Here is a 20,234-nt window from a genome sequence, read left to right as displayed (position 1 = left end):
AAAAAAAAAAAAGATTTGGATTGTTACAAGCTAAGATGGGACTCTGCATTCCTGGATGCATGAAGATAAATAACTGACACAAAATAAGGCTTCATTGTCACCAATGAAAACTGGAGATAAACCTCATGAAGCTTATCCCTGGCAAATCTTTTTCACTACTCATAAATGGCTTGACCTGTAGCTTTTCCAACAGAAACAGGGCAGTTTTCTTTAATATTTAGATTTTCTCCAAACTGTAACAGTGGAATGACTACTTCTATGTTTCAGTTTGTCACCTAAGAACTGAGGAACATAAAATAGATTACAATTAGACTGAAAACAGAACCGAGCAGGGCTCATGCTCATAAGTTATTGACCGTGCTGAATTAACCTGAGAACACAATGTACCTTCTAATATTTAGGGAATTAATTCTAGTTTTCTAAAAATTATAGTTTGGTTTGTTTAAATTCAAACACTATATTCAATATTGCTAGCTTGTCATGAAAGTCAATAGATAAACTAGTCCTTTAAAAAGTCATCTCAATTTTGTTTACAAATTACTTGATTCTGACACCAAATTCTTGTGATTCTAAATACTTTTTGTTTTAGTTTAAGGAAGGACATTTGTGGCTTTAAATTTGCCTTGAAAGCAGTGTTCCAAGAGTAAGTTTAATTTTGTTGTATGCCTCATTTCCCAATCTAAAGATAGCAAGAGCTGCTTATTTTATATAAACAGGTAAATTATTGACAAATTTGTACACACAGCAGCTTGTTTAAATCACATTGGGTAATCTTGATTAAAAAAAAAAATGCATCACATAATCTACTTGTTTGGTTTCCAATTTATCTTTGGCTTCTGATACTGTATTTGAAGTTATTTTCCATTAAGATCTTTTTTATTAACAGTACCTACAAATATTAATAATATAGAATATTTAAAGAATTAACTTAATTATCGTAACTGAAGAGTCTACTTTTTGTTACCATATATGGAATCAGGGAAAGTTGTCAACTAAACAAAAAGAACAGTACTTGCTAACCTAAAAAAACCCGCAGTAACTCTATAATCCCAATGTGATTAATTAACAGCACTACTGGCTTTGTCCATAGAAGCACTCTTCTAACTACGCTTTGAACTAATTCATGAATTCTTGTGTAGGAGGTTTCAAAAGATGCATTAAGTACCATGCATGCAATTCTTACTGCTTGTTCACAACTTTTACAACCCCCCATATAAGATAAATTGACAACATTGAGCCTGATGATTGTAACAAGTCAGATAAATGCATGTCCTTACTGGATAAATACCTTACTGGATAAATATCTTAGAAGCTTCTGAGTTGGGAATCATCTTTAAGTGTTGAGAATGAAAAAAAAAAACTGTTCAAAGAATGTGCTTGTGGAGTTTTCATCAGTCATTGAAGATATGTTAAGGAATACAGGTTTTTTTTTAATATAAACATGTTTATTTATCTCGCTTGGATCTGTAACTGCTGGCTGTAATTTCCCTTAAAAGGGGGAAATGGATCAAAACATTTACTGGTGCTTTTCAAAAAAAGAGCTATTTAAAGGGCACCAGCAGGGATTTGAGATTTCTCAAAATCTTTAAGCTGCAGGGGAAAAAAGACATGTGACACGTAGTATGCATACCCATTAATTTCCATCAGTACCAGCATCAGTTATTAAGGTGGTAATACAGCAAGTTTAAGTATTAATGACAGACAATGTGCAAATCATAAGGAATGATAAGGAATACCAATCCTTACAAACGGCATTGCTATCCAGGAAATGTGTTCAGGAGAGATCTCTTTCAACACTTCACATTTGAAAACACAAGTGGCTGTCCAGATTATACCTTCTATTTCTTACACAAAATTTTAAAGTGCCAATCAAAGCTTAATTTTGGGTTTACACAATTATATCAACAGATACACAAAACAATTAATGCATCCCTTTACCACAGCAAGTCAGACTAATTTAAAAAAAGTGCTGTAGCTAAGGGTTTGCCTAAGCTGTTCACCAGTTTAATATCTAGTCAGGGCTCTTTATTATGCATGTAAATATTCAGGCGCTTCAATGAAACAGAAAAAGCTGAAATGTAGTTGTTGTTCTGTTAAGCCACACTTCACTTCTGTCTTTTTAATGTAAAAGTTTAAATATACCAACTGTCTGAGTAAAACGTTTATGGGTTTACAGATTCTTATCCAAATTTGCTGCAGAACTATATGACATCAATAAAGTCAATTGGATTATTTCTGCCTGTTCAATTAACTATAGACATTTTCTTTACTCTGAAACTGCCATTTTTGTTTTAAATCAAAGCAAGGGTCTGGATCTCATGTGCAAGGCTCAAGGTGACGCTTAGGACAGAACATGCAGCGCAAACGGCATTTCTTTCCATATCCGGGTAATATAAAGCTGACAACTGTAGTCTTGTCTTTATGGGCAATGAAAATAATCCCTTTACTACGAACTTCCTATAAAGGAAAACAGAGATAACTCTTCTGGTAACATGTATATAGTACACTGGCCAGTGTTTTTGGCGTTTTAAAAGTAATCTTGAGTATTAGATTAATTCACTTGCTGAGCATTCATTTGAGGCATTCCCCTGTTGGGTCTTGGGGGCCCTCCACGACCTAGAAAATAAAAATAATAATTTATTTTGGGACTGAGACTTTTGATTTTCAGGATGAACATTTATTTCTACATAAACTCTTAAATTTATTTAATTCTTGAAAATATTACCCACTATCTGCCTTCTCAACAAAGAAACAGACTTCAGATGTACAGAAGAATGCCCTGAATGTACAAAAATAATGCACGATTTCATACCAAAACCTTAAACATGCCCTACAAGTTCCTTACCTCATAGACACAATTCTATCCTAAACTTCTTTTCAGATAATATTTGAATGGAATGATAAAACACTACAGTCAATGATATGGTATACAATTCTAATCGGCTTGTTTATGATTCTGTGTAGTCCATTTCCACACTAACGGCAACAATGAAACAATTCTAAACAAATAATAGCATGAAAGAGGAATATACAGTTGAAAAAATAAATTAACAATCATAATTATAAACTATTAAAGAAACTTGAATGGAAGTATCTGAAGATACACAACTCCAGAATCTATAAATATTTAAATCATAATTCCACTATTTAATATTACCTCGAGGGGCTCCCCGAGGGCCACTTTGTCCAGAGCCACGTTTGAAATTCTGTTGATATCCATCCTGAAATAAAAAGACAGTCAGTAGTGAAAAAGTAAAATATAAAAGTCCAGTGTTTTAGAAAAAAATGTTTAAGCAATGGCCAAAAATGAAACAACACAAAATGTCAGACTTAGAAAGGCTTTGAACTTCATTTCAAGATTCTTTTCTCTTTGCTAATTGCCATTAACATTCAGTATACTCATAAGATATTTGTCAAGCAATTGGATATGAGGGGGATTAAAATACATATTTGCAAACTGATATTTCAATGAATTTAGAAAGTCAACCAAGAATTCACTTATTTTGGATTATTTTGTTTTGTGAATAAATAGTTGGCTATGAAAGTCCTTTTACAGAAAATAATGTACATCTATAATCTAATAAAGCAGAGTAACAACAAAAGAGAATATTTGTAGCTCAGGGATGAAATGAATCCTAGAGTACATTCAACTTTAAAAGTTAAAATCTGAAATTATTTTTTATTTAATTAATGTTAGATCCAATATATCTTCACAAGCAGATATAAAACATATTTTATCTCCTATATAGTCTACATTCAAAAGGTCATAGTTGAGTACACTTACTCGCTGGTAGTTGGGATAGTCTCGTGGAGCATTAAACTGTGCCTGGGTGTAACCACTATTTGGAGTGTTGGAAAATGAAGGACGGTAGCCATCATATCCTCCTAAAAATCAGGGTAAAACAATTACTAGATAGGATTATCTTATGGGATATGCATGAATATATTTATGATATATCCAGAAATAGCATTCTGGGCACAAAGAATCTTACTAAGCATTCTGAGAAAGCATCACAAGGAATAGCAATAGCACTTAAGACTTATATACCGCTTCACAGTGCTTTACAGCCCTCTCTATGGGGTTTACAGAGTCATATTGCCCCCAACAATCTGGGTTCTCATTTTACCGACCTCGGAAGGATGGAAGGCTGAGTAAACCTTGAGCCAGTGAGACCTGAACTGCCAAACTGCTGGCAGCCGGTGATCAGCAGAAGTAGCCTGCAGTACTGCATTCTAACCAGTGCCACCACGGCTCCTAGGAGGAGGAACCCACCGGAAGTTGGCAAACGAGCTGTTTCCGGCCTCCGGATGGCCTCCGACAGGGTGGGGAAGGCCATTTTTGCCCTCCCCAGACTCCTAGAAAGGTTCCGGATGCTGGGGAGAGCAAAAAACAGGCCTACCATGCCATCAAGTGCCAGGAGTTTGGGGGGGGGGGATTTGCACGCACATGCGCAGGGGCAGGACGCATAGAATTATGGGTGTGGGCACATGCGCGCAACACCCCCCCCTTGCTCCTGGCACGCGATGGCAAAAAGGTTAGTCATCACTGCACTAGAACTTCACAATTCAGTATTAGATTGAAAATAAATTTTTCTTCCATCTATACCATACTTAAACCTTTTAACATAAAATTACCGGATAAGTGTTTAAACTGCATGAGGGCTCCTGTGCACCATTCAGTGTCTTCAAGATTTCCCATTATATGCAAGATTTATTATAAATTATTTAAATGCATTAATAAAGTCAGGCACCAAAATAAAGAATACCACCAAGAGTCATAGTTTGTATAAGTGAAAGACTTGCTTTTGTAAGCCAAGGAAGTAATAAGCCCTGAAAAAGATGCAGCCATTTAGCAGGTTACAGATGGAAAGTCACTTTCAGTTTCATATATATCATACTAAACTTTTATCAAAATATTTGTAATTAGTTCCTTCTCATACTTTGCCCTTGTATGATCTGCTTTGTTTTTTATTCACTAATACTACACCAGAGCAACTAATACAAAGTTTATGTAATGCTGCACTTTTTGTTATTAAAAAATTAAAGCATGCTACTCTAATGCTTAAGCTTGTTGATATTCTGCATTTCTGAAAAACATTCAGAATTAATCTTAAAAGGTTTTTAAGTTTTTACCTCTAAACCCATTGGCTGGTCCCCTGTATCCATTCATTAAGCCTCGAGTGCCGCGTGATCCACCACGAGACACTCCCCGGCTGTTATAATAAGGCTGACCGTTACGTGGGAACCCAGTATTCTGTTGTGGAGGCTGCTGGTGGTTACCTGCCACTTGATGGGACTGGTCCGGGGAACCATGGTAAGTGCCAACCACTAAAATGAAAAAAACCAAGACAGTACAAGAAGTTTGAATGTATACTCCAGTTTCCTAAAGACTCAAATAATATCAAGCTAACTCACCAATGTACTCTGCTTAAGAGCCACCAAGTAGGACAGTAAATGTTTACCTATCTAAAGAAAGATTGTTTGCAGAATTAAATCCAACATGGCAGTCTGAATTCCCTACACATGTAGAATAGTCCCTACATTTCACATGATTTAAAGAGTGCACTCTGTAACTTCATCCATTTAGTTTCCTAAAGTTCTTTTTAGGGGGAGAGGGGGTCCCTTTTACCAGCTAGGATATGGGTTTTGTTCAGTTTGGTATATAAAATCATCAACATTGATATTTATCCCACAGGATTTTCCCCTTTGGAAAACCATACAAATATTGCAGAACTGCTTTTTTTCATAATATGCACAATGTATTACATAAACACCATCAGTAAAGAATTATTTAGACTATATCTTTTTAAAACATTTTTGAGTGTAAAGCATTCAGTTTTTCACAGTTTTACCTGTCTGAAGCTGCTGTTCTTGCTGAAGTTCTGATTGTTCTACTGAATGGGGCTGATTGGAGAATGTCTGGCTGTAACCGGTCTGGTATTGATTTTGTTGCTTTAGAGTTTCTGGCTCATTGACAGGAGGAACAGGTGCATTCATGTTAAATACCTAGATGGAAAGTAAGTAAAAATCAGTTGAATTTTTCAAAAAGATAGACCAGTTTAGTGTTCATCATCTTGACTCATTTATAAAACAATAAAAGTGGGACACCAATAAAATGAAATAAACTACTAATAGTATTTAGAGAAAAATTGACCAATATCATGATGCTGACATCCAAAATTTTGTTATCTACATTTTAAATATATTTAATGCTTACCGTCTGCATGGACTGGAATGGAGCTGCATTAACATTGATTCCGCTGCTATGCAAGGGTTTGCTAGAGGCAGCCTGAAATACCTGAGGCTGGGATGCAACTGGAAGTGGCGATGATGTTGGTGTCTGATCTGTACTTAAAGTTATTGAAGCCTGACAAATAAAATTCAACCTAACATTAGCAAGCAAGACATCAATACCATTTTTAATTATGAAATAGGTTGTTGCTGACAAAGTGTGCCTACGAAAAGGGGAAAGTGTAAAATCCCTCTTACATAGTATCCTCTCTTTATTAAGGGTAGAAAGATCCTAGCATTCTACTCTGAATTAACCTTGAACGTGAAAAGATTACAGAAAGTAGTTTCCTGTGCAGGGACAGTGAACCTACAGAGGCATTGCCCTGTCAATCAAATACCAATTATATTTAATCACCTTTTGATTAGATGAAGTCTAGCCCAAATTTAAATTTAAAAAATTGCTTCTAAAATGTTCAGGATCAGAAAAGATAAGCTTAAAAAAATATTCGAGTTTAAAAATTATCAACCTCCCCCCACCCTGATATCTAAAATAAATGGTTTCTAACACTTTTTAAGAGGGGCACTCATCTATATATGCAAAACTCTTTCCCCTCCCAAGCATAATGAAGTCTCATAACTTGCCTGAATCTGGTCAATTGATTCTTTCTGAGGTCGCTGTTCTGTTGAATGAGAAGGCTGATACGTGGGCTGGGGTGCTGTATATCCCTCACTTGTGGAAGAAACCAAGGGGACCTGTCAAAGTTTTAAAATTTAACAGAAACTCCGGCCAGGGCCTCTCGGTAAGTCCTTCCTTTCATAAGTCTTACAGCTCTCTCTATGTAAGCAACATTCTTCTGAATATTTATTCATATTTAGAAACTCTAGAAGACTTTTATTTCTTCTAGTTCACAAAGTGCTACAGGTAGTCCTCAACTTTCAACTGTTTATTTAGTGACCTTCAAAGTTTCAAGGGCACTGAAAAAAGTGACTTATGACCGTTTTTCATAGTTACAACCATTGCAGCATCCCTATGACTATGTGATCAAAATTCAGATGCTTGGCAACAGGTTCATGTTTATGACTTTTCCTGTGTCCCATGGTTATGTGATCACCTTTTACAACCTTCTGACAAGCAAAGTCAACGGGGAAGCCAGATTCACCTAACAACCAGATTACTAACTTATCAATTGCCAATTCACTTAACAACTGTGGCATGGAAGATCGTAAAATGGGGCAAAACTCACTTAACAAATGTCTCACTTAACAACAGAAATGGTGGGCTTAATTGTGGTCATAAGTCGAGGACTACCTGCATTCTGACATTTTCCCTGAGTTTCTAGCTAGGTCAAAAAGTTTTTAAAATTGTTTAAAATTTCTGCAAATTCTAATATTAGCAGGCTTTCATACCATTTCTTTTTATTTAATTTAATTTCGAATTTATATACCGCCCTTCTCCCTGAGGACTCAGGGCGGTGTACAGCCAAGATAAGAAACATAGAATACAAATATTAAAACATTTAAAAATATATATAAAATTTGGCCCAAAAAATTAAAAATCGCAGACTAATTAAAGGATTTAAAAATTTTAAAAATTTCTTCTTAAGCCAACCCGGCTTGCTGAAAAAGATAGGTTTTCAGGGAACGACGGAAGGCATTGAGGTCCTGGATTCTTCTTATCTCCGGGGGCAACTGATTCCAGAGGGTGGGAGCCCCCACAGAGAAAGCCCTCCCCCTGGGGGCCACCAGCCTACATTGTTTGGCTGATGGCACCCTGAGGAGGCCCTCTCTGTGGGAGCGCACGGGTCGATGGGAGGTCATCGGTAGCAGCAGGCGGTCTCGGAGATAGCTAGGCCCTATGCCATGGAGCGCTTTAAAGGTGATAACCAACACCTTGAAGCGCACCCGGAAGACCACCGGGAGCCAGTGCAGCTCGCGCAGGAGTGGTGTTACATGGGAGCGCCATGTTGCTCCCATCACTACCCGCGCTACTGCATTCTGGACCAGCTGGAGCCTCCGGTGCTCTTCAAGGGGAGCCCCATGTAGAGAGCATTACAGTAGTCAAGGCGAGAGGTGACGAGGGCGTGAGTGACTGTGCACAGGGAATCCCGATCAAGAAAGGGCCGCAACTGGCGAATCAGGCGAACCTGATAAAAGGTCCCCCTGGTAACAGCCGTCAGATGTTCCTCCAAAGACAGCTGCCTATCCAGGAGGACTCCCAGATTGCGAGCCCTTTCAGTGGGGGCCAAAGACTCGCCCCCAATAGTCAGTGATGGAGTCAACTGACTATATCGGGATGCCGGGAGCCACAGCCACTCAGTCTTGGAAGGGTTGAGCCTGAGCCTGTTCCTCCCCATCCAGATCCGCACAGCCTCCAGGCACTGGGACATCACTTCAAGGGCATCGTTGGGGTGGCCTGGGGTGGAGATGTACAGCTGGGTGTCATCAGCGTACTGGTGGTATCTCACCCCAAAGCCACGGATGATCTCGCCCAGTGGCTTCACATAAATGTTGAACAGAAGGGGCGAGAGGACCGATCCCTGCGGCACTCCACAAATGAGAGGCCTCGAGGTCGACCTCTGCCCCCCTGCCAACACAAACTGCGACCGGTCGGAGAGAAAGGAGGAGAACCACCGTAACACGGTGCCTCCCACCCCCAACTCTTCCAGCCGGTGCAGCATGATACCATGGTCGATGGTATCAAAAGCCGCTGAGAGATCTAATAGGACCAGAACAGAGGAACAACCCCTGTCCCGAGCCCTCCAGAGATCATCAACCAGCGCGACCAATGCCGTTTCCGTGCTGTGCCCAGACCTGAAACCTGACTGGAACGGATCCAGATAGGATGTTTCCTCCAGGAATTGTGGAAACTGTTGCGCGACCACACTCTCAACAACCTTCGCAATGAAGCGAAGGTTGGAGACAGGACGATAGTTAGCCAATATTGCTGGATCCAGGGACGGCTTCTTGAGGAGAGGCCTCACCACCGCCTCTTTCAGGGCAGCGGGGAAGTGACCCTCACTCAAGGAAGCATTAATAACGCCCTGGAGCCAGCCTCGTGTAACCTCCCGGGAAGCCAGTACCAACCAGGAGGGACACGGGTCCAGTAAACATGTGGCCGCACTAAGTCTCCCCAAAATCCTGTCCACATCATCGGGAGTCACAGCATCAAACTCCTCCCAGATAACATTCTCAAGACTGTTCCTCGTCACCCTGCCCTGATCTACCCAGTCAGAGTCCAAATCCCCCCGGATCTGAGCGATTTTGTCATACAGGTATTGTCCGAAATCCTCCGCCCTGCCTTCTAAGGGATCCTCCCGCACTCCCAGATGGAGCAGGGTGCGGGTCACCCTAAACAGGGCGGCCGGACGATTCCCTGATGACGCAATAGAGGCGGAAAAGTAGTTAGACTTTGCCGTCTTTATCGCCACTAGGTAGGCCTTAATATGCGACCTTACCAGTGTTCGATCAGATTCAGCGAGACTGGCCCTCCAACCGCTCTCCAGGCGTCTTTTCCGGCACTTCATTTCCCTCAGCTCCTCAGTAAACCAAGGAGCCACCCGGGATCGGCATCGGGTCAGAGGCCACAAAGGCACAACTCGGTCCAAGGCCCCAGCAGCCGCCCGATCCCAGGCGGCTACCAGGTCCTCGGCCGAGTCATGTGCTAGATCCTCAGGAAATGGCCCAAGCTCCGTCTGGAACCTATCAGGATCCATCAGGCGCCTGGGGCGGATCCATCTAATTGGGTCCGCCTCCCTGCGGTGAGGGGTCGCGGTTCGAAGATCTAGGCGAAGGAGTGAGTGGTCAGTCCATGACAAGGGTTCCATGTCTATATCCCCTATAACAAGACTACTCAACCACTGGCCAGAGACAAAAATCAGATCCAGAGTGTGACCTCCCCTGTGAGTAGGGCCATGAACTAACTGGGTCAGGTCCATGGCCGTCATGGAAGCCATGAACTCCCGAGCCACCTCAGACGTTTCACCGACAGATGGCAAGTTGAAATCACCCATGACTAAAAGCCTGGGTGTATCTACTGCCACCGTGGCTATCACGTCGAGTAGCTCAGGAAGGGCTGTTGCCACGCGGCAGGGAGCCAGGTACGTAAGCAACAAGCCCATCTGAACCCCACGGCCCCACCTCACAAGGAGGGACTCACATCCGGCTATCTGAGGCACAGTGGTCTCCCTCGGATCCAGATCCTCGTTAATAATAACCGCCACCCCCCCCGCCCCTCCCCTGGGCCCTCGGCTTATTACAGCACTGCTTTGTGAGATGGATATACTAAGGATTATGACCAGTTTTTATTTCGTAATCTTTTTAAGAAAGCCTAGTAATTATATTAGCTGTACCAATTTTTCCAGTGATCTTTTCTACTTCTCCAAAAGCTTTGGAGGACTGCATAATTTGGATAGGAGATTCAGTTCATAGATCTTCACACAAGTTTAGTATAAAGCCCAATCTCTGAATCAAGGCAAATTAAGTAACAATGACTGACGTAATAAGTAAATGTTCCTATCACTAAAAATATAGAAATGTTATCCTTTTTTTGCCAAAGATTATTTACACAAATCTTCTAACTTCTGCCTAATTCAGGATTTCTGGGTGATGAATCCCATGGGGGTGATAAGCAACGTAAATGCGAGGGGTTGAAAAATTTCTTAAGCCTGTAAGGCAGGAATGCTGTCAAATTTGCTGCTGTTCTGCCTGGGCAAACCTTACACTTGCGAGGTAGGAGCACATTCATCTCATCCGCACTTTGCCTGGGTAAGTCTGCCCTGATTTGCAAAGCAGAAGGAAAGCCCCGAGCAAATTTTGAGAGATAATTAATCCTGTAAGGATAGACACCTGTCAAAGCCATTTGCTAATGACAGCTCCAACTTATGACCATTCATTTAGCAATGGTAGTGCTGCAAAAAATGACTCGTGGCCATTGCAGTTTCCCCGCAGTCATGTGACTGTGACTCGGGCACTTGGCAACTATTGTGTATTTAAAACAGACAGTGTCCCACTGTCGTGATCATGATTCATGACATTTTCAGTCAACTTCTAACAAGCAAATCAATAGGGAAGCCAGTTACAAGTCGTGGTCACGTCTTATTTAACAACCATGGCAATGAATTTATTGACCGTGGAAGAAAAGGCCATCAAACTGGGTGCAGTCACAAAACATCTCAATAACCACACTATTTAATTATTAATTTTAAAGTCCCTATTGTGATATTAAGTCAAGGACTACTTATATTTATTTCTTTTTATCTATTTCTTTGTATGTTTAGTTCTCTTCATGTGCTGGGGAGGGAAAGGGTTCTGACAGCATCAAATTAAGAACTCCTCTAATCTACAGACTTATAGATTCTATAGAACAGGGTCAAGTATTAGATGAGCAGCCTAATGAACAACCTATGCTGGAAACTAAATGATGGAAATGTAAATAGTTGTCCTAGAATTGTGGGAAGCTTTGATACTATTCAACATAGCATCATTCTGAACAATCTGATGAGAATGGGCCTTGCAGTGGTCTTAGTGTATTTCTCTGGACTCTGCATAGAAGGCAGTACTGTGACACTACTGACTACTACCATCTAGATTACTGACCAACGGTATCCCTAAGGCTCCATGTTGTTGCCTATGTTCTCATATATGTATTAAACTGCAGGGAAAATTATCCATAGCTGGCATCATAAATATTCTGGTGATTCCCAATTCCACTGTTCCTTCTTTAGGAAATAGTCAATATCCTTGGACATTACTGAAGCTCAGTAATTGGCTAGGTAATTTAGAACAGGTAAAATTAAATCCAGATGTAACAGAATTGGTAAAAATTAATGAAAAACGTGAACTTGAGGACTAGGGTTCAGGAGATGCTACACAACAGTCTATGAATGTTTTCTACTTCTCAAGCATCACTGGATACAAAATTAGCATGGAACATATTTGTGTATTTATATTTAATGCATCTATTTATGAACCACTCAGGTATGGCAATCGTTTCCCAGATTTTGTTTACAATCTTGACATGACTAATATAGCTTACCACTGCTCCTGAAAAATAACCAGAAGCAAAAACTAGTACCAAACCTCTGTTAGTTATTAATACTCAATGATTTTAGCATTGATTTTAAATCTATATTTCCTATATTTATTTCCTATTTGTATTGTATTTTAGCTTAAGTATTAACTGAACAAAAAATTAGGACATAAATAAAAAATGAACAGTAAAATAGGAGAGAATGACAGTTTTAAGAACATACACTACTTGGAATTAAACTGACATTTCATTCTGTTTAAGTAACATTTTTATAATGGATATTAATGCTTCCTTATTTCTAGCACATTTAAACAAAGCTAATGACAATTTTAATTTGTGCCAGCTCTTATGTTTCTATGTGACTGACCATTTGCATGTAATTGTGTACATAGAATGCCACATAGTAGGACAAGCCAATTTTAATAGTTTATTCAGGATGGCTGCTGAATACGGTATTCCAGTTATTAGTTTATTCTTGGTTCTGTGATGAATATCTTCATCACTTTAAAGGTAGTTTTTTCTGTCCCTTAAAAAATCATAGAGGAGTATTTTCAAATTGTTGGCCAGTTTTTTTATAAGTAGTCCTTGATTTATGACCATAATTTGGAGCAGAATTTCACTAAGCAGTCCTTAAGCAAGTCATCAATGGCCAGACCCAATTTTATATTTTATTTATTGGTTGGTTGGTTGGTTGGTTGAATTTATATGCCGCCCTTCTCAGGGCGGTTTACAATGCGTTAAGCAATAGCCTTCATACTTTTGTATATACCTGCTTAGTAGGGCTTTCAGCTCCCCCTAAGCGGTGTTCTTTTTTTTAATACAAAGTCAGCTTATTGCCCCTACAATCTGGGTCCTCATTTTACCTACCTCGAAAGGATGGAAGGCTGAGTCAACCTTGAGCCTGGTGAGATTTGAACTTGCAGTAATTGCAGGCAGCTGGTGCTACTTAATAGCACTTTAGTCTGCTGCGCCACCAAGGCTCTTGTAAAGTGATACAATTGTACCACTTTGCTGCTTCCCCAATTAATGTTGGTTGTTGGGATCTGGCTGGGAAGGTTGCAAATTATGATCAGACAATGTTGCAACTGGTCATATATATGAGCTGGTTGCCAAGCAACCTAATTGAAATCATGTGATCACCAGAGTGGTAATGATTGTAAGTGTGAGTAGCAGATCGTAAGTCACTTTTTCTGAGACCGTTTTAAATTGGAATTCATTTTATTTCATTCAGTTCAAATTTGAATCCAATGAACAGTTGTAAGTTGAGGACTATAGCATTCATTCCAGTTATTTTTGAGTTTTCAGATTAATGAGTTTCATGCATTTGAAGAGAATTACAATTAGATTTTTTGCATTCTGTATATTTCTATGAACATTACCGATTTAAAGTTTTTTATTACTTTTCCAAAAGTCTCTCTATTTGTGATGTCATTCTGAAACTGATAGTAAAAATTAGCAAGATTTTTAGTTACAAGAAATGCTTACTGTATTCTGATTTTCATTTGTGATTTTAATCATGGCTCCATCTTTAATCCTAATCTTTATTTACCATTAATTTTATGGAAATTTATTTAATGAGTCATAACACCACTTTAAGGTCCTAGAAAGGAATACTTTTAAAACTACAGTAATTAATAGGTATTTAAACTAATCTAACATATTTAGACTCAATGAAAACTGATGGGAGTTGATGGGGACATTTGAATGGAGAAAAATTATACATTCTATACAGACAATGTTCACTGGCTGTAAACAACTATCTAGAAATGGCTGGGCAAGAAAACAGTATTTTGAAAAACTCTAGATGAAATTAAATAATGGCTGTGATTCAATTCACCCTAAATACTTTACAGGCATGGTTCTAATTTGGGAAAAACATTGCAAACAAAAGTCACATGACATGCTAATTCGAATACTAAAATAAAGCCAACTTCCACAGTTAATTTCCAAAGATAATTATTACTTCAGAATTCTGACTACATGAAATATACTGTGTTTCATGCATGAAAAAAAATTGTGGCCTGCCATGCATTAAAGTGTGTTATAGAAACCCATCCCATCAATCTTTTCCAGCACTGTAATCCTAACCTTTCTTCTGCTCTGTTTAGCTATTTTTACACAACACTCAGCCTTTCATTTTCTTGATATCTTTCACTCTACCTCTATGTGTTTGGAATATATACCCAGATGAAACATATTTCAATCTAAGCACAGACCACCCAATGTTTTGTATAACCCTAGTTTTAATTGCTGGCTTTTCATTGTGATGTCTCCATGTGTTTGTACATAGAGGCATTTACAGATTTCTTTCTATGTAATTTCCCCAATGGAATTAATGCTAAACTAAGCAGTATGCTAAGTTATTATTTGTATCATATTTTGAGTACAATGGGGTTCAGATTTTTTTCAAAAAGAACTTTTATAAATATTTTTAATTGCTTATGGATTTTCCTATAACCAGAGCAGTGGGTCTGAGGAAACATTTTTTAATATTTCCTTTCCAAAGCAAATATTAAATAGTTCTGGATGATATATCAAAATAGTGTGAAAGATACAAACTTGGGTTTTCAAAGGAAAATGAATTGCCCAGTTTTGGTAATCCAGAAGTACATTATAAAAAGTTCATCCACTTCTAATTACATGCTAATGAAGAAAGTATTGTAGAACCTAGCTCAACAATTCCTAAATAAGGAGGAGGGAAAGGTTTAGAAAGAAATATTCAGCCATTAATTATCAAGGATTCTTACCTGTGTAGCTTCAGGTTGTACAGGAACCTGGGTTGTTTGTGCAAGTCTAGATTCAGCATGAACTAGAAATAGAATACAATCAATATTGAAATTAATGCAGTGGAAGTTTCTTTAAGAATGCCTCATGTTGCACTTGACTACTATAATGTCTCCATGGGACTATCCTTAAAAATATCCAGAAATATCAGCTGATGCAAAATGGATCAGGTAAGTTTCTAATTATACAAACTAAAATATGTAATTCAGTATGGGAAGAACTATTTTCTATTGCTTATAAGCAGTCATTGTAACCTCTAAAGTTGTAAACGAAGGACTGCCTCTCCCCTTATAAACCTGTTCATATATTAAGACCTGCAGGAGAAATTCTTTTGAGGATTTCCCCAATTTCAAAGGTAGACTGACTTGGAGAAACATTTCAACAGGATTTATTTCCTGTTATTATTTATTTATTTATTTCCTTAGGATATGTGTTAAGTCCCATTCTTTCCACTTAAAATGTGTCTTTTCAGCAGATTTTAACTATTAATTATCATAACATGTGAATATTTTGATTAAGCTTCACTTTTTCCTTGTAAAGTTGAACATTCTACAAATGTAGAAAGGTAGAATATAAAATGGAGTGAAATGTAAAAATACCTAATTACTTGAGTTTCATTGCCACTTTGCTACATAGTTCACATACAAAAATATTATATTACAGACCTGGAGGGCAAACCATCTGTGGTATCTGCAAATTTTGTGGATTCATAGGCTGAGCTGAAACAATAGCAGGGTCAAGTGCTTGGTTCTCAAATTCCAGCATAGAGTCCTAGATAATTAAGCCAAAATTTAAGCCAGCTTCACTAGAGACATTACATTACTCTTACATTATTAAACTAGATTTAAGACAGCTTCACCACAGACAAAATTAATGAAAATCAGTCAGGGCCAAATTCTGTTTCAGTTCAATTGAAGAAAACAGTTCCCCACTTCAACTGGATTCTACTCATTTTTTAAAATACTGTAATCTTATATTATTAATTACCTGCATAAAGTTATATGGGCCTTGCATTTGTGCCATAAGATCCTGCACCCGTTGTCTTCTAATAAGTGGGTCTGCTTGAGCTACAGCTGTAAGCGTATGGGCATCTGGAACTGGAGGAGATGTAGCCTGTGGTTGCTGGAGTGAATTTACCACCTACATTAAAAATAATCAATACAATTTCAAACAGTCCACAATTAAATGGCAAATTGACAATATTACCTATGGAAGAATGTAAAGATAAATGTTTTTCAGCTTTAAATATTTAAAACCTGGGTAAATATTTCCTTTTAAAAGTGCAAAAATGGGAAGGATGATTTGGACAAAGCTAGCACTATATGCTATTAGCTTATTTAAAAACTGAGAAAGAAAGCAGATCTCTGTAAATAATAGCATGCTTGGGATTTTAATAATATGACAGTAATCAAGTGATTTTATACAGATAGTCCTCGACTTACGACCATTCATTTAACAACAGTTCATAGTTACAGTGGACTTGAAAGTAATGACTTACAACCTGTCCTCAAAAGTTACAAACATTGTACCATGCTTGCAGTCAGATGATCACAACTTGGATGCTTGGCAACCAGCTCATATTTACAATTGTTGCAGCCTCTTGCAGTCACATGATAGTGATTTGAGACATTGTCAGCCAGCTTTTGACAAGTAAATTCAATTTGGGGAGCCAGATTCTCTTAACAACCATGGTAAAAATGGTAGCAAAATCAGGTTCAGTCGTGTGATGGTTCGCTTAATGACTGCATCACTTATTCCCAAAATTCCAGTCCTAACTGTGCTTGTAAATTGAGGACAACCTGTAGATATATCTTTATAAAGGGGAAAAGATAGGATCCTTAAATGTTATAACCTAACTAAAACACACATATTTAACTTAAAGTAATAAGCTGACACAATTCCAACAACAGAGTTGGTATGCATTTATAAGGCAATGCTAACCATATGATTGCTTATTTTTATTTTATATTAATGCTCAAATGCCCTTTATATCAATAAAATTATCACTAATATTCAGTGCTTGTTATTACTGTTGATACTCTATGCACAACCATACAACTGCTGAAGCTTTGCATTTTCATCAATTCTGATTCATTTGTTTTATACTGATAAAGGCTCAAATTATATATGTAAGGATTTCTAGATAATAACAGTATATAATACAGTATAGATACAGTATATAAAATAATATGCTACTAATAAATACAGGTAATTCTCAAGTTACAACAATAATTAAGACTGGAATTTTGGTCACTAAGCATGCAGTTGTAAAACATGTCACATGACCATATCACTTAATCATGGCAATCGTCTCAGTCCCCATCATTAAACAAGCACTTCCTTACAACTTCCTGCCAGCTTCCAATAACCAAAGCCAGTGGGGAGGCAAAGGGGCACACATATTGCCAGGAAGAATGCGCTGGTGAGCACTGTACAAGTACAGCCAATCTCAATAATACATGAAGGTGTGCAGATGACTAGCATGACACAATTGCAGAGGGTCAGGCGGAGGCTGCACAGTTGAGACTTACTAAAGCAACTTGCAACTTTCCTTGCCATTTCCCCATTGACTTTGCTTGTTGGAAGCCCCAAAATTGTGATCATGCAAGTGGAAGGCAACTAAACAACCTGAGTCCAAAAGGAGAAGGGCGGTATAGAAGTTTGAATAAATAAATAAATAAATAAATATTCCAAGTGTGAGTTGGTTGCCAAGCACCCACTTGTTCAACACTGTTGCAACTTTCAATAGTTGCTGAACAAGTTGTTGTAACCCAAGGACTCCTATATTTGGAGAAAATATTCATTCCTGTCAAAGGATTTTTTGAGAATGTTCAAGATTAATTATTCTACTTTAATTACAGTTATAAGTTACGAAGGAATTATAACTTAGTGAAATTTTATAAAAGATACGTAACAATTTACCTCAACAGTTTCAACTGTCCATTCATCTACTTGTTCCTTTTCATTATTGCTGAACTGAGCCTCTGCCATGAACTGTCTGTTTACATACTAAAATAAAAATGAAAGAATATAACAATAAACCAACAACATTCATTCTAGAAAGGTGACTACAGTATTTCTACTAAAGAGTACCTCTGTTGATTCAACTTCACTTGGTTCAGTGTATTCTTCTGTTGGTTCTGGCTCTGTGAGGAAAATACACTCTTTACATAAAGCTTTATTAAAATGAATTTTATATTAATAATATTTAATTATTAAACTTCTATGCCTGATTTTACAATTAAATAAAAAATAGTAAAAATATTCTTATTCATCTATAAGTTAGCTGTGAAGTAAAATTATAACAACTATTTATTTTAATCCACAAAATATAGGCCTTAAAATCTGAGATATTTCATTATTTAATAGCTCTCTTGAACTGTATGTTTAAAAAACATTTTGCCTTCTGAAAATATTAAGTCGCTGGAACATGACTGTGTAATTCACTAATCTTCTCTTGTGCCCCTATTCCCCACCCCAACTGAGTATACTAGGAACTGGCAAGCAAAACATTTCAGCTCGTTTTATGGGTTATGGAAATTTGAACAAGTTAAATAGATGCCTTGAGTTAAGGATCCATCCCACCCATTAACATCTCTCAAACCTGTTTCTTCTTGTTGGAGGAAAGGGCAAAATTGTTAACTCATATCTGAGAAACTTGGTTCCCATTTTATATATTAACCCTTCCCATTTTATATATTAACCCTTGAATAAACAAAAGTCTAAAAATTCTGGCTTCTCCTTGTGACTTCTTCACTAAACATATACCCTTGTAAATTCAGAAGCTATCTTTTTTTTAAAAGATACAATTCCTGACTTCAAGAAAGCTACGGATTTCTGTGGTTTGATTTAATAGATGGCTTGCTAGCCTAGTTTTTAAAGGCTGGCCAGTGTGACATTCATGTGACCAATTTACTTTGCATGAAAATAAATGTGAAAAGAATTTAAAAATCAACTTCTAAGTGTGTAGCGTGAGTATAGCCTTTTATATACTATATAGTATAGAAAGTAAACTGCACTCAACAAATAAGTACACACAAGGTTTCAAAAGTTCTACAAATATATCATGATTATTATATATTTTAACTCAAAAATAATTCCCATTGAGCAAAATGGGATTCTTCAATTAACATTAGGATCAGACTCAATTATTTATTTTAGTTACCAGCTTCTGTCACAGAATCTTCAACTACGGGTGCAGATGCTGTCTCCTCTTCTTCACAAAGTCCATTTTGATGGTTGTGAGTACTGTCAAAATAACTTGTTTGAAGAACGCGTTCAACAATTTCTTTTAGGGCTTTATCTGTAACCATGAAAACATCACTTTTTAACTGTGTCATTTGCCAAATATCTTTACATTAACTACAGAAGAGAAACAATCATTATGTTTCAATTATTCCATATTGTAAAAAGTACTTGTTTGAAAAAAATTTTCTATTTACAGAAGTATATTAAAATACATGTATATTTGTTGTAAAATAAACAGAAATGCAGTTTGACTGATTGTTTTCAAGATTATATATTATACATATAATATTGCATAAATGGAAAATACACAATCATAAAATATTTGCCTAACATGAACGAATACTTGGACCTGATACTTTTAACAAAGAAAAACAAAAAAGCATTTTATTGAGTAGGCTTATTCTATAGAGTATACTAGCGTACAACATTCCTAGATCTACAATAAGCAGCCATCTTAATATTAATGAGCAACAAGAAATCTTACTTCCTTAAAAAAATAAACTGAACCAAGTTAACTATAACCCAGATTCAACTGCCCAATGTTTTCTTAGAATTCCACTATTACACAATATTGCTGCCTAGTATGCTTTCCAGAATCCAATCATCAGGGGTGCTCAAGTTAACATATCATTTGGGTCTTCTCAAATCAAGAAATAAGAATTGTTACCATATTAATTCAACAATTAATTAATTAGAGGACATAAAGCAGTAAATATGTCACTTATTGTGTTATTTAATACAAAACAACCACTTGAAGATCAAAGCCCAAGGCACATAGTGCTTCATAGACGATTTTAAGTCCTCTAAAAGGAGCATATTGAGATAAATGATTGTGGAAGTGGTTCAAATATAAAATATGCAATGAATATAGCATTTACTACAAATTCTAGAGTAATCTTCCTTTATAGAAAAGATATTTTTTTAAAAAAATCTAGTAATATCC

At 37.3% G+C, this 20,234-nt stretch overlaps 1 protein-coding gene across 6 annotated transcripts in view; it reads right to left on the bottom strand.

The window, feature by feature from the left end:
- The window catches only part of CAPRIN1 (cell cycle associated protein 1), an 82,766-nt gene that overhangs the window by 2,835 nt on the left and 59,697 nt on the right, over positions 1-20,234 (bottom strand). For 5 of the 6 annotated variants that reach the window (XM_070935539.1, XM_070935531.1, XM_070935513.1 and 2 more), the window contains 13 exons: positions 19,209-19,346; positions 18,137-18,189; positions 17,966-18,052; positions 16,031-16,183; positions 15,709-15,814; positions 15,007-15,068; positions 6,874-6,984; positions 6,218-6,367; positions 5,853-6,006; positions 5,134-5,328; positions 3,785-3,885; positions 3,158-3,221; positions 1,289-2,616 (listed from right to left, as the gene is read on the bottom strand). In XM_070935539.1, the coding sequence (XP_070791640.1) occupies positions 2,552-2,616; positions 3,158-3,221; positions 3,785-3,885; positions 5,134-5,328; positions 5,853-6,006; positions 6,218-6,367; positions 6,874-6,984; positions 15,007-15,068; positions 15,709-15,814; positions 16,031-16,183; positions 17,966-18,052; positions 18,137-18,189; positions 19,209-19,346 (1,439 nt within the window). In that variant the 3' untranslated portion in view covers positions 1,289-2,551. The remainder of the gene's footprint in view (positions 1-1,288; positions 2,617-3,157; positions 3,222-3,784; positions 3,886-5,133; positions 5,329-5,852; positions 6,007-6,217; positions 6,368-6,873; positions 6,985-15,006; positions 15,069-15,708; positions 15,815-16,030; positions 16,184-17,965; positions 18,053-18,136; positions 18,190-19,208; positions 19,347-20,234) is intronic. The other variant, XM_070935555.1, reaches the window with a different exon arrangement.

The sequence above is a fragment of the Pituophis catenifer genome, unplaced genomic scaffold (genome assembly GCF_029215685.1).
Source record: "Pituophis catenifer annectens isolate HBS135680 unplaced genomic scaffold, rPitCat1.0.hap2 SCAF_1, whole genome shotgun sequence".
In the NCBI taxonomy this organism is placed as follows: Eukaryota; Metazoa; Chordata; class Lepidosauria; order Squamata; family Colubridae; genus Pituophis; species Pituophis catenifer.
This window is presented reverse-complemented; position numbering and strand designations above follow the sequence as displayed.